At 46.5% G+C, this 13,883-nt stretch overlaps 1 protein-coding gene across 1 annotated transcript in view; it reads right to left on the reverse strand.

The window, feature by feature from the left end:
• TBXAS1 (thromboxane A synthase 1) overlaps positions 1–13,883 on the reverse strand; it is a 161,819-nt gene that overhangs the window by 6,237 nt on the left and 141,699 nt on the right. The window contains exon 10 of the mRNA XM_063098690.1: positions 6,040–6,131. Coding sequence (XP_062954760.1) covers positions 6,040–6,131 — 92 coding nt within the window. The remainder of the gene's footprint in view (positions 1–6,039; positions 6,132–13,883) is intronic.

Here is a 13,883-nt window from a genome sequence, read left to right on the forward strand (position 1 = left end):
ACCTCCTTAATTTAGATTCTCATCTCTTCTCAGCCTCCTTTCCAATCCAGTCTTGTCATGGCAGCCCAGCTGTCTCTCTAACATGCAGATCCTGTCTGCTTCTTCCTGAGGAAGGGCTGCCTAGGGAGGGCTCCGGGACTCCCAGGAGCCTGAGACTGTGTGGCCCCAGAGCAGGGACTGGGGTCAAAGTTAGTGGCTGGTCAAACAGAGCTGAAAGTCAAGGGCAGTGGGTGAAATAAAGCCAGACTAGGAGACGAGAGCAGGAGATCAGAAACCAGGAAGACTGGGAGCGATTTGGGATGCACCGTGAGAGGTAGTGTAGGACCAGCATTTGTGAAGGCCATGAGTGGGTCAGGGGACTTGGGGGTCATTTTTACACAGTGCAGGTGTTTGCCTGGCCAAGCTGCATTACGGCTGGGCCCAGGACGGGCGTTCACAGCTCCCGGTGCTGCTGAGACCACACCCCAATCTGACTGCTGACACTGCTGTAGCTGCTGAAACCCCTTCCAGTTCCCCAGCTCAGGTCTCCTCCGTGGGGCCTGCCGGCGATGGCTGTTCTTGGTTCCTGGCAGAGTTCTAGCTTCCTTAGTTTCTTATGACAAATACCCCTTACCCAAGAAGACATGAGTGAGTCTCTATTCCTTGCAACTTAAAAACCCAGTGCAGCTCTTGTAAGCAATTTACTCTGAGAACTGAGCCTACCTGTACCAGCATGATTCAACTCTTGGGATGTAGAATTGAGACCCCTGTGTCAATGTGACTTCCTGACTGATCTAGAAATTGCTCGCCTGGGAAGATAAGACTCTAAACCAAGACATCACTTCACTGTTTGCTTCAGGAAATTAATGCAGACTAATTTATCTGGGCAAACAGCTTTCCTACAGGACCATAGATTGCTTGCTTTAGGAAACGGTTCTCTTCCCAGGCAGCAGCAATTCTACCTGTCAAGACTCCCTACAAGACCCTTGCCCGCCTGTGTCCATTAATCCCTAAACTATTGATGTCATATATTTTGTTCAGTTTCAATCAATTCTTTGCCATGAAAGACCCACCTTAACCCTCTAGAGCCCTGACTGCAAATCCTATAATATTCTTTTCTGACCTCACCACTTTGAATTCCTATTAAACAAATATGCTATCACTCTTTGGACCTAGACACAACCCTCTGTAAATAAAATTAGAGGTGGAAAGCTGAAGAATATCTCTCTTCTCAATTTTGGATGCAAAAATGTAGAATTTTGGATTTTTGACGTTTAGCACAGGCTTCTGAGAGTCTGGTCACAGTTTATTGGGAATTTTAAAGGGTGAGACAAACCCCTGTAGGGCGAGGCTAACGTCACAGCAACCAGCTTCTCTTCGTGACAGCCCCCCTTCTCAACAGCCCACCCCGCTCCCCAGCTACTTCTGTGACCATGGTGTTCTATCGAGAACTTTCTCTCTGACTTCAACATCATCCCACTCCAACAGGTCTGGACCACAGTAAGAAAACAGAGCCCACTTCCTCCCCCTCTTCACCTACAAGACGTCGGGCCATTTCCTATCCCAGGTCACATGAGGGGGGTGGTGATGTCAATCACAGCCTAGGTCAGGGGTTGGCTTCCCAGATACCTTCCCCATGTAGAAAAGACCTGTTTCCCCAGCATGGCTTGGGTACCCAGGATGTGCAATGCCCCCAAAACCGGCTCATGCCCCTGCTGCTTCCTGTCCCCCTGCCTGCCGAGTGCCTGGCATCAATGGAAAATCTTCTGAGTATTACATCCTTAAAACAGGACACGAAGCCATCTGACTAGAACAGACTCACACCATCTATCAGCTGCTATAATAATTCTGGAATATTTTAATACCAGAATTGGCCCTGGTGAGGTTGGATTTATTTGTTTGTTTATTTATTCTTTTATGTGGTAAAATATGCATGACATAAAATTTACCATTTGAGCCATTCTTAAGTGTTCGGTTCAGTGGCACTACGAACATTCATTGCTGTGCAGCCATCACCACGGTCCACCTCCAGCAACTTTTTGTCTTCCCCAATTGAAACTCTGGACCCATTAAACACCAACTCCCCATCGTCCCCTCCCCCTGTCCCTGGCAAACACTTTTCTACTTTCTGTCTCTATGAATTTGACTGCTCCAGGTAAGTCCTGGTGAGGTTTACCTAAAGGAACTCGAGTTTAAAAATCTGCTCCTCATTGTCTCTGTAGCTATGGATGAGGAAAATGGTCAGATTATTTCCACTAGAGAGGAAAATGGTCAGATTATTTATTTTACCCAGTGGCAATGGAATAACCTCATTTATGTTTTATTTTTATTTTATATTTTTTCCTACTTAAGACTTAAGTTTAATTCATAGAAATGAACCAGCTGCAAGTACATCTTTTATCTACTTTGCAGAAATTTTGCTTTAAAGTTAGTATATAAACATTCATTGAAAACCAGCATTGGTTCAGAAACATCAGTATAACTCATATGGAAAAGACAAAGATCCAGTGGTCCTATTCAGAATTAAGTTTTATTAACTGAATGTATCAGCTGAAGGTGCATCTTATATCTGTTCTGAAATTTTGTTTTGATTGATTGAAACATAAGTGATTATACATATTTGTGGGGTACAGAGTTGAATATCAAAACTTGTGTACAATACATGATGATCAAATCAGGATAAGTAATATACCCGTCATTACAAAACGTTGTCATTCTTTGTGACCCTTAACCAGTTCCTCCCTATCCTCCCCCTTTCCCACCTCTAGTAACCGCAGTTCTGTTCTGTCCTGTTGAAAGCTCCATATGTTTTATTTTATTTTATTTTGGCGGCTGGCTGGTAAGGGGATTCGAACCCTTAACCTTGGTGTTATAAGGCTGTGCTTTAACCAACTGAGCTAACCGGCCAACGCCCCCTGTCCCCCCAATATGTTTTACTTTTAAAGGGTAGACTACATATGTTCAAATAGGAATATAAAATTTCTGGAAAGATACCTAAACTTCTACCACCATCTCCTCTAGGGGATGTGACTGGGGTGCAGGACAGCAGGGGGCTGGGGGGGCGGGGTTTTTGGATCCTTCTCTATTGTTTGTTTTCTGTTTTTTTTTTTTTTTTTTTTTTAGCATAATCATGTTAGTTTGGTAATATAAATAATTATTTTAAAAATTAAATATAATTCTATGCTGGCTTTTACTTCAAATTGTAAGATTGGGCTTTCCCTAAAAACCTTAGAGGAAATACAATTATTACACTAATTACTGTTATAACCTGTTCCTGCACATAAAAATAATTAAGAGCAAGCTGCCATGGTTTGCTCCATTCATCTCTCTGTCATGAGCCTTTCGTATAACAGACAGGAACAATAAAAGGCCGGGGCCGTGGGACCCCCATTTAGATCCTAAGCTGCTAATGCAATTACTGTGTGCTCGGAGCTGGTGGCAAATGCCAGTGCTGAAACCGGACCAGCCATGGGGGGCTGTGACATCTGCAACTCCAGTTCCAAAGGGACCAAACATGGCTATTCTCTGGCACGCCTGCTTTTTCCTCTTTACCAGAAATGACTTGGACCTGGATGTAAGACCCCTGGAAGCTGGGAAATGTGGCCTTCCCTTCTCTGTGTGGCTGGGCCTCCTGTCTGGCTAGACTAGGCCACATAAGAGACCTGCAAGACCTGCTGAATTGTACTGCACAGAAGCTGGGAATCACATTAATCACTTAAACAGGAATCGTTATGTTTTCCACAAGGGCCATTCTCAGTATTTTTTATGGATAAGTCAAATCGTGTCAGTGCTTGGGAAATGTCCAAATACTTTTCTCAGATTAAAATAAAATAAAATAAAATGCTCATTCACCAACATTCACTCCCAAATCCTTTGCCTGGGCCAGAGTGGATTGTCCTCTCATCTGAGTGAGGATCACGATGCCTTGCCTCTCTCTTTTCTGTGTTTGCTAAGAGAAGGTGCAGCGCTGGTACGATTAGAAACTCCTGTGGAGGGGTACGAAGGAAGGCAAGGCCTGGGAGGTCCAGCTCGCCCGCGATGGCGCTGGACTGGAAGTGACAGTGCCGCCGGAGCCCAGTTCCTGCGGCCCCCACTGCAAGCCTCCGCTGCACTGCCCAGGGTGTGTGTTCTCCCACGTGCCATCCCACTGAGTCTCGTGACACTTCTGCGGGGGAAGTAGTGCTGGCATTGAGTCCCCACTTAACACATAGGGAAGAAAAGCACAGAGCAGTTCAGGGCTTACCCAAGGTCACACAGTAGACCGGGGCAGGCGGGGCCTGTCTTGACTCTCCCTCTAGACCTGTCCTATGTCATCACGGAGCGCAGGCAATGACTGTGACTTTATGTGGGAACTTGAACCAATGCATCTGGACTCTCTTCTGTCCTACCCTCAAGTGAGATCACCAGCATCCTGGTGCCCATAGCAACGGACTTAGCCTGCACCGACTTCTTTCACACATTACTGTTTATAATGAGTCGGTAGGAGACTCAGCCACAGCATCTTCAAGAGCTTGTCCACTTTGCTTCTCAACATGTCATCTGTACAAGGCCTCATGGGATGAATTCTTGATTGAGGTTAGAGCCAGGAAATAAGGTGTCTTTTGGTCAATTTATGTATTTTCCTCCCACTAGAGAACACAACTCTTCAACTCAGCCGGTCTCCCTCTCTGCCAGGAACCTTAGCAACCAAGCCAGGCCAGACCCTGGTTATTGGCCATCTCAGGGACCCCATAGAGGCTTCTTTCCTTAAACAGCCTTTGTTCTGTTTGATTACTGATCGTTTTATTTTGACCTTCATTGTAACATGTATACCACCTGCCTGCAGTTCCTTTGGAAGAAAGCTGGATATAAATCATGAAAAAATAAAAAAAAGATTGGATGACACTTTGCGGGAGGCCCCCAAGGAAATCAGGGAAGGCTCTAGAATCAAGTCTTCATGCCAGTGCCAGGAGACAGCGAGGAGCACCTGAGTCCCTGGCCTGCTCCTGTACCCTGAGCCCGCAGCCCCATGTGCTGGAGGACGATGCAATTGGACTCACACCGCTGGAATTTCCTATATGTGCTTCTGGGCCCAATCATTGGGCAATATCTGCACTCACACTCTTTGTAATGTTTTTGGTTTGAAATATAATTTTGACATACCCTCAAATCAATGACATTTTCTCTTTGAAAATAGCAAAAGGTGTTTCCATATGGCTCATGTGATATATTAATTTGTAGAAGTGCTGAGTGGAATTGATGCTCTACAGTTTAATGCTTTGTTTTCCTTTTTTCTACAATGGAAACCTGGCCACTGTTCCACTCTCTCTAAGGGTCTGGGTGCCATTCTCCATGGGGTGCCTCATTTGGGGCAGTCTACAAGAAGCAGAAAACTTGATTCCTACTCTCAAGGCACGTACAGATTGGTGTGACTGGCTGTACATTAGTGAAATGTCGTGGGGGGGTGGAAATGCATCCAAGGATATGATATGAAGTATAGCCACAGCTAACAGTGCTGGGAGAGAGGCAGGGAGGAACGGGAGGCGTGCTGGAGGCAGACCTCCTTGGGAGGTGAGTCTTGTGTTGGAGCTCCGGGGATGTGACAGGTGAGGGTTGTTGCACAGCAGGGAGGAACATCCCAGAACTTGGACAGTCCCCTACTGGAATGTCAGCTCTAAGGGCAGGGACTCTTATCTGTTTTGTATATGGCTGGTTTACCAGTACTTGGCACAGAGGAGATGCTCATTCAGTAGTTGCCAAGTGAATGAATGAATGAATGAACAAACAGACAGGGAAATGACAAAAGACATCAAAGATTAAGAGGCCAGAGAGAGTGCTTGGGTTGGGAGGAAGCCATGCTAAGAAAAGGCCAGCGATGCTTTGAGATGGTAGTTAACCTATAGGAAAATGGGCCAGACATTGATGTCCCCGGGAGATACAGAGGAACCCAGGACTCAGACCTCGCCTCCAGGAGCACATTTGATACTTCAGTGGGTGACAGGCTGAGAACCAGTGAGGGCCCCAAACAGCGATGCCAAAGGGGCCCTGGGGTGTAGGGTGGGGCAGGGGGCCGCAACATACCTGAAAGCCGGCGGGTACATCCTCAGAGTCTCTGCAATCACCATGTCCAGATAGGGCAGGCCTTCCTGGAGGCTGCAGTACTCAGGGGCCGTCTATCGCAGGGGAGGTGACAAAGAACGAAGGTCATGTTAGACGGAGCCTCAGCCTTTTGTCTCTCCCTGAACTTCAGAGTCCTGCTTCAACTTGAGCAATCATTTGAGTGCAAACCCCACAAATGGAAAGTAGTTGCAAGACAGATGGCATTAGATTAGCCTCCGCACGCTGTGCCTTCCTTTCACGGTGTACAGTATTGAAGACAAGCCGGCACAACTAGGACTTGGGGGTCTTTGAGTGAAGACACAGAAGTGGGGTTATGAGACCACAGCTGGTGGCGTCTGTTGAGAGCTGATGCTGTGACTAAGTACTGCCCATACATCGCCACACTGAATCCTCCCAGCAAACCAGCGTGGCAGCTGTTTGCCCATCTCTCAGATGAGAAGACGGGCTCAGAGAGGCTGTCATGTGGCGACCAGGGTAGCGACTGGTACACCATGAAGTACATAAAAGACAAATAGCGGAATAGCGAATAAATAAGTAATAGTTTGCAATATCTGTAAAGGATTAATAGTAACAAAAAACCAAAGAGCTACTACAAATCAGTAAGAAAAGACAACTCACTAGAAAAATGGTCAAAGGATATGAACAGGTAAAACAAAGAAGAAAATGAATTGCCATGATAAAAAAATGCAAATTAAAACGACGAGACTGTTTTTCAAGCACCAGATTAGGAAAAATTGGAAAACACTGGTTAGATTTTAGGGGTGCAGGTGCAGGAGCACGACGGCGGTACCCTGCATCGGGGGAGCCTAACATCCGCAGGCGACTCCAGCTGAAGTGACACTGTCACTCTGGCTCCCGGCCTGAGGAGGAGGGACAAATCTCATGGAAAGTTACGGAGCAGTTTGCGGGCACAGCTGCGGGTAGGATGGGTTAGGATAGAATTAGGGGACGGTTATTGCTTCCCTGAGGATGCATTTTCCTCAAATAACCCCCATCTCTGAGAGCCTCACCCCCTCAGAGGTAGCGTGAGCTACCTGGTTGGTAGGAGGCAGCCTCGCTTTTTTCAATTAGGTAATGCTAATTCAGGAGGAGGCTCCAATTTGGGCGATGGCTTTTTTCGTTTCCTCCGCTCCCCAGATCAGCAGGAGGCAGCACCCCAGGGCAGGTGCATCCTGCGCTGTCAACTTTCCACGGCTGGGATCCGCGTGGCCATGCTCCACCTGCAGGGGGCGCCACTCACAGCCCTGGGGCCGGCCCCATGGTGGCCCTGCCTGGAATCTAACCCAGTGTCTCTCCAACTGAGCTCCCCAGATCAGCAGCAGCAGCAACGTCACCTGGGACCGTGTTAGAAATGCAGGGTGGGGACAGAGGGGTGGGAGGTAGGGCAGGGGCCGGGACACTGGAGTCTTGAAGTCCACAGAAAATATCTGGGCTAAATCTATGATGGTTCAGCCATTCAATGCAGCCATTCAGTGATGTCTGTAAGTCAAGTTGCTGAAACTATGTGTAGTTTAATTCCATGTCTGTGCATGTTTATGAACTTGGAGGACAAGGAAGGTATTTCCACTTTGTAATAAAAAATAACAATTGGTTGGTTTTCCCCAAGCTCTCCCATCTCCATTTCTGGGAACTTCCTTCAGAAAGTATCACTTGACCCTACATAGATGAGCGAGTGACCAGTAAGAAGGGCCTTGTACCTGGGGGTCAATGCTCTGTGGTTGCTGCCTTGAGATTCTTAGTAACTTTAGCTTTGAATCTGTGTTTTGGATCATGAGTGGGGGCTTGGCTGGTCCCTCCCGCGCTGCCCCCGCAGGATGAGTTCTCAGCTGCCTGCTCTTCCTGCACCCTGGAACCCTCGGCCCAGCCTGACTTCCCCTCCCTGCCCTGCCCTACAACCACTGTTGCCCTCCACCCCAGGCAGCGTCCTGAGCGCGGGGACAGAGAGGGTCAGGATGGGGTGCGTGCACCTTGCAGCAGCTGGAGATGGGGGCATGGTGGCGGCCGTCCCTGCCACAGGCTGGCAGTACTCGGTGTACGTGGTGGGAATGGCCAGGGGCTGCATCTTAGTGGGGATGAACCTCTGCCTACCCCTGGTCCAGATGCTGAGTATGTCAGCACAGAGGTTAAAAGATCCTTGGAGGTCACAGTCTACTGTGGATGGGAGGCATGAGGTGGGGTAAGGGGAGGCTATGGGAAGGAGTGACATCTGAATCAACTTCACTAGACCCTGCCCCACGCTGGGTCTTGATTCCTGGGTCTGGTGGCTGGCAGGGCCCTTGGGTGACTATGAAGGTCTAGACTACCCCAGCTGATCTGGTATGTCCAGGCCTGAAGGAATTCTCCTTGGGGGAGGCTGGGGTGACCTTCTTTCCTTCCCTCCAATCTTCATGAGTTTGGTTCGTGTTTGTCTCTTCTGGCCAGCAAGTCACAAAATACAAATTGTGTAATTTCAGTGATTCTGTGTATAACTTAAGTGCTCTGAAATTTATGTTTAAAACTGGCATTGCATGGGTTCAATCCCTGTACTGGCCAGCCACCCAAAACAAAAAAACAAAAGAACAAACAAAAAACCCCTGGCATTGCATGATATAAAGGTGAATGGTATAATGCATGCTAATAATTTAAACTTTAGATTTTTCTTTATTTAGAAAGACATTAAATAGAAAATTAAAACCACCGTGGTAAAACAGATTACAAAAGAAAAGGAGAAACTTTGTATGGACCATTCATGGCACTTTTCCCTGCTTTTTGAGCAAGGGTCCCACATTTTCATTTTGCATTGGGCCTCACAAATTATGTAGTCGGCCTTGCAGGCCAGTTGAATGGCCCAAGGGGACCAGTCTGGAAATTTGGATGTAGGGCAAAGGAAAAGGAGTTGTTCTCCAGCAGGTGGAAGTTGAACACAGGCAGGTCATGATCTGTTGGTGGCCATGTTCTGCCTCAGGGATTAATGAGCAGAAAACACCAGCCGGCCTTGAGAAAGGAAACAAATTTGATGTGCAGAGAGAAGCAGAGCAAAGCGCAGAAAGTCTATTTCCTGGTGCCCAGAGAGTCCCGGTTCTATTTCCCACCTGCTCCAGACACGTAGCCCCGGGGGTGGTATCTCAGTACCTTCCAGCAGGTTCTCACTTTTGGCCAAAGTTAGTGACATTCTGAATTCTGTTATCTGCAACCCAGGAAGTCTTAACAAATGCAGGAATGTAAAAAGTAAAAATAAAACCAGAGGTGTGGCGCACCAAAATACAGAACTATATGTCAAAAGGAAAAAGAAACCAGATCTGGGAGCAGCATCCCTAACTGGCAAGTGGTGTTGGTTCCCCAAATAAAATTGGATGGGTTGTCAGTTGTCAGAAAAGTTTTTAGGGTAGGCTAAGGGAATGTTGTATTATAAAATCAAAGTCTTCATTTATTCTCTCCCTGGATGGGCTTTTCACTGTGCTTCTAAGCTCTTGGCTCAAGATACACATGTAAAGATCATCTTGGTCCAGTGTTTCTCGAGGTGGCACAGGTTAGAACAAGCCGGTTGGCTTTTAATAGACACAGACACTTGGGCCCACTCCCCAGGGGTTCGATTGTTGTCCTGAGGTGGGGCCTGGGCGCCAGTTCTCCTTTTAAAGCCCATTGGCCATTCTAATGTGCAGCCAGGGGTGTGAGGACCACTGTGGCCCCCTGTCCGTCTATCAGAGACCGGTCGCATGCCACTCCACAAGGAAGGAGTGGATGGATGGCAGGGAGGCAGGCACATACCGCCACGTTTTAGGCTAAGCCAGGTGAGATGACAAGTCCCATTGACAGACCAGCCCACCCGATGTTCCCGAAAGAATTACAGGCAAAGCAAGGACAAAGCGGTCCTGAGCAAATCCCGCCAGCAGAGGGCAGCAAACGTACGGTCAATGAAGACGACTCAGTCCCCGAAAAGTCCTTAGCAATGATTGCGTCCAAATTCTTCATGACAGAGACGAGGAAAACGAGACCCAGGGAGGAAAGCCTGTGAACACAAAGTCACAGCTAGAGCTTATTCTAAGTGTCCTCATGCATTCAGCAGTCCCTCAATGAACACCTTGTGTGCGTCAGGTGCTGGGCATCGAAAAATGATTAAGTTCTGGCCTTTGGGAAAACAGGCTTCTAAGAAAATCATTGTACTGAACGTGTAAAGTGTTACAGATGAGGAATAGAAAACTAGTTCTGTGCGGAAGATCATTCATTTGCTTATTCAACGAATAAATACAGAGTTGGTGCTATCGACCAGGCACTGTGCCAGGCACAGGAGACCTGGCTTTGAGACACGTTGTCACTTCTGCCCTTTTGGGGCTTCCAGTCTATCAGGACACAAACAAATGGATGGGGGCAGGAGGGGAGGAGAGACGAGGGACACACATCCCAGACATCTGGGATCAGGCCAGCTGCCAGCAGGAAGCGATGTCTAAACTGAGATCTTTATGATGAGTAAGAATAAGCCAGTGAAAAGAGGGTGAGCTTGTTTGGTTGCTGGTTCAAACAAACCAGCCTTAAAACTTTTTTATGGATCAATCAGAGGACTTTGAACCCAAATGGATATTTGATGCTCTTAAGAAATTATTTTGGTTCATATTGTTTTTAGTGTGATGATGGTATTGTGGCCATGCTTTTGAAAAGAGTTTTTTGCTTGTTTTTTTGGCAGAGGACCAATATGGGGCTCTGAACCCCTGACCTTGTTGTTAGCAGCAACACGCTCTATGGAGTGAGCCCACTGGCCAGCACAAGAGTTCTTATCTTTTAAAGATGTATACTGAGATCTTTACAGATGATGTGACATGATGTCTGGGATTTTTTTAAAAAAACTGGAAGTGGGGGAAGGGTGGGAAAATAAATGAAGTTCGAGTGGCCATAAGTTGACATTTACTCAACCATCCTTCCAATTTGTAAGTGTTAAGGTTTTCCATAATAAAAGTTAAACTACTAAGTAAGAAATTAAGTCCCAATAGTGTATGGAACAGCCTATGCAAAGACTCTGAGGTACGTTTAGAGAATTAAGAATAGTTCCGTCAGGCTGGCCAAGTGAGAGAGGTGCTATTCTGAGCTGGACCTCGGATGGACGGAGGTTTGCCCAGCACAGAGGGCAACCCCAGCTTGGGCAACCATCTGAGCTAATTAAGAAGATGTCGGGTGCAGTATGTGAAGAAATGAAACTGAGAAGGTGGGTGATGCTATAAGAATGCTACAGACATATTTTTCTTTGGCATCTAGAAAACACCAACAAATTAAAAACAATTTTTTTTTGGCAAGGGAGGGTAGAATTCATTTGAATGAAAAAAGGGAGAGGGAGGGAAGCTTAGTCAAGAAAGTGCTTTTCCTTGGAAGAAAAGGCTGGCAAGCTCACCCCACTTGTTTAAAATAGAAGTGCATCCACACAGCCAGGCAGGAAGGCGGGTGGGCCTTCAGGCTGAGCTCGGTGGTCCACCCGCTCTGTGCATGGCCCTGGCATGCCCAGAGCCTGCCGGCACCGCCAAGTACCTGCGTTACTCTATGCTGGTGAAGGTTGAGGCGGATCTGCTTGGCCTGGAGTGTCAGGAAAACTTGGGGGACTGAGCAGAATATTCCTTTATTTCAAGCCAGGAAGTACTTTAAGTGTCTGTGTTTCCAAAAGATGCCACTAAAAAGCGATCCCCAAGGGATCTCCCTGACTGCTGTTGCCAAGGCCAAATTACACAGAATTAAAGTTGAGAGGAATCTTAAAAATCAGCCCATCCAGGCTCACACCCAGTGAGGAAGCCCCCGTGGCTTCTCTCCCTGACCTTGGCCATGTCTCCGGTAGCCACTGGGTCCCACCCTCCAAGGCAACATCAACGGATCACCTTGTCTGTAAATTGGGATGGCAGTGTTGTCCCACCCATCTCGCAGCATAGGGCAGAATAGACAGTTAAAGTGAAAGTCTTTGGAACCTGTAATGTACTCCAGTAAGCAGGTAATACCTCTGTTTGAACACATTCAGCGGCAGGGAGCTCACTGCAGCACGAGGCATTCCCTGCTCTGTATTAAACTACTCTGTAAGCATGTGTTAAGGGAGAAAGCAATTCTAAAATCCTATGGAATTCATTTCCACTGGGACTTATTTTATAAAATAAGTAACCGTGCCCTCAGAAAATTGAAAATTAAATATTGGGAAAAATAGAAATTAAAAAAATAAGTAGAATCTTTGCCTCATGGTTTACATTCTCAAACCAGAATTTCTTAATTTTCCAGCGAGACTTTTTCATTTCAATGGGCAGTAACATCTAATTTTATTTCTAAGGTTCTTGGTCTATCATATGGTTTAGAATCTAGAACATGATACTTAAATGCACTGTATTAAGCCTGGTAGTTAGAAAACTCTATGGAAAATCTATTGATAAATTCTTTTTTTAGTATAAGTGCTGCCGAAGTGATCGTGACAAATTCTTTTAAGTAGGAAATACTGTCTCCCTTTCCTATTAATCTTGCTTTTCTACATTTACACTTTTGTGTATCGTTCTCTCTGAAAGCTCGACACACACACACGCACACAGAGTCACTCACACACCTACACATATGCCACATACTGGGTGTGTGTACAGATGTGATCTGCAGTATAAATGAGAAAAAGAAAATAAAAATGTCATTGCTTTTATAAAGATTTTTCCTGGAGATTCAGGGACCTAATAGAAAAATTACCATTTTCCTATTTTGCTAAAGGAAATAGAAGTGGGGGTGCCTTAAGTTTTGTTCTTCCAAAGCAGTAGTCACAGCAGCATCAAATAGTATGAATACATTGCTAGACTTGGTGTTACACAAAGTGGGCCAGATGACGCTGGCCCTTGCTCTACAGAAGCAGGGAACTGGAAATCCCTTAAGCATAGGGACAGCTGGGGGCAATCCAGCCATATGAAGAATAAAGATTTCCGTTCGCTCTGATTCTACAGGGAACACAAGACTATAATATGAAACCAAACTGTGGAAAATGGTGCGACCTTAGCTTTGCCCTTCTGTCCACAAACCCAGAAGGAAAGCCTCTCCCCTTGCAGCTACTTTCCAAGATGAGCGTGGGGTTCCAAGGTCAGGTCTCGGGAGGGCCTGGGCTGCTCACTGGCAAATTCTCTAATGTGGGGCGCTGAAGTCCTCTCAGCTCTAACCTTTCATCTTCAAGATTCTATAGATCTGGTGTCTGAGTTTTGAGGTCCACTGAGCTGTTTCAGGCTTGGAGTGAGAAATCGTGGGAGGTGTGGTTACAGGAGGGGGTCAAGGAATCTTTCTGTCACATCGCTGGCTCTCCTAGCCAATGACCACAAAGTCCTTGTGCTAGTTTAAAGCATTTGGCAGATTTAGATTTAGGAGCACAATTCATACCTTAGAGAAAGTAATTAGGAGAGTGTACATAGCATCTGTTTATATCTACTTTAAAAGGAAAGAGACAGAAACCATCTCACCCAAACACAGGGATCATTTCAGGTGCTCTTGTACTCTGAGACCCAGGCCATTAATGGATTAGGTGAGAGATGTAATGGAAGAACATAAACCAGACTGTGCACACACACGCACATGCACGCACATGCATATATGCACATGCATACATATGCACACACACGCATACATGCATGCACATGCATACACACATACACACACGCACGCACGCCCATGCATACACACATACACATGCACATGCATGCACACACACACGCAGGGTCAGTCATCCACGCCAAGAGCCCTGGGTGGAGCTTTACCAATAATGCTAACGCTCTGCAGGAATTCCTGTCTTTGGAGAGCTATAATAATAATAGGACTTCACCTTGTTGCAGTACTTTACTGCTAAC

Source organism: Cynocephalus volans, chromosome 6, assembly GCF_027409185.1.
Source record: "Cynocephalus volans isolate mCynVol1 chromosome 6, mCynVol1.pri, whole genome shotgun sequence".
NCBI classification, from domain to species: Eukaryota; Metazoa; Chordata; class Mammalia; order Dermoptera; family Cynocephalidae; genus Cynocephalus; species Cynocephalus volans.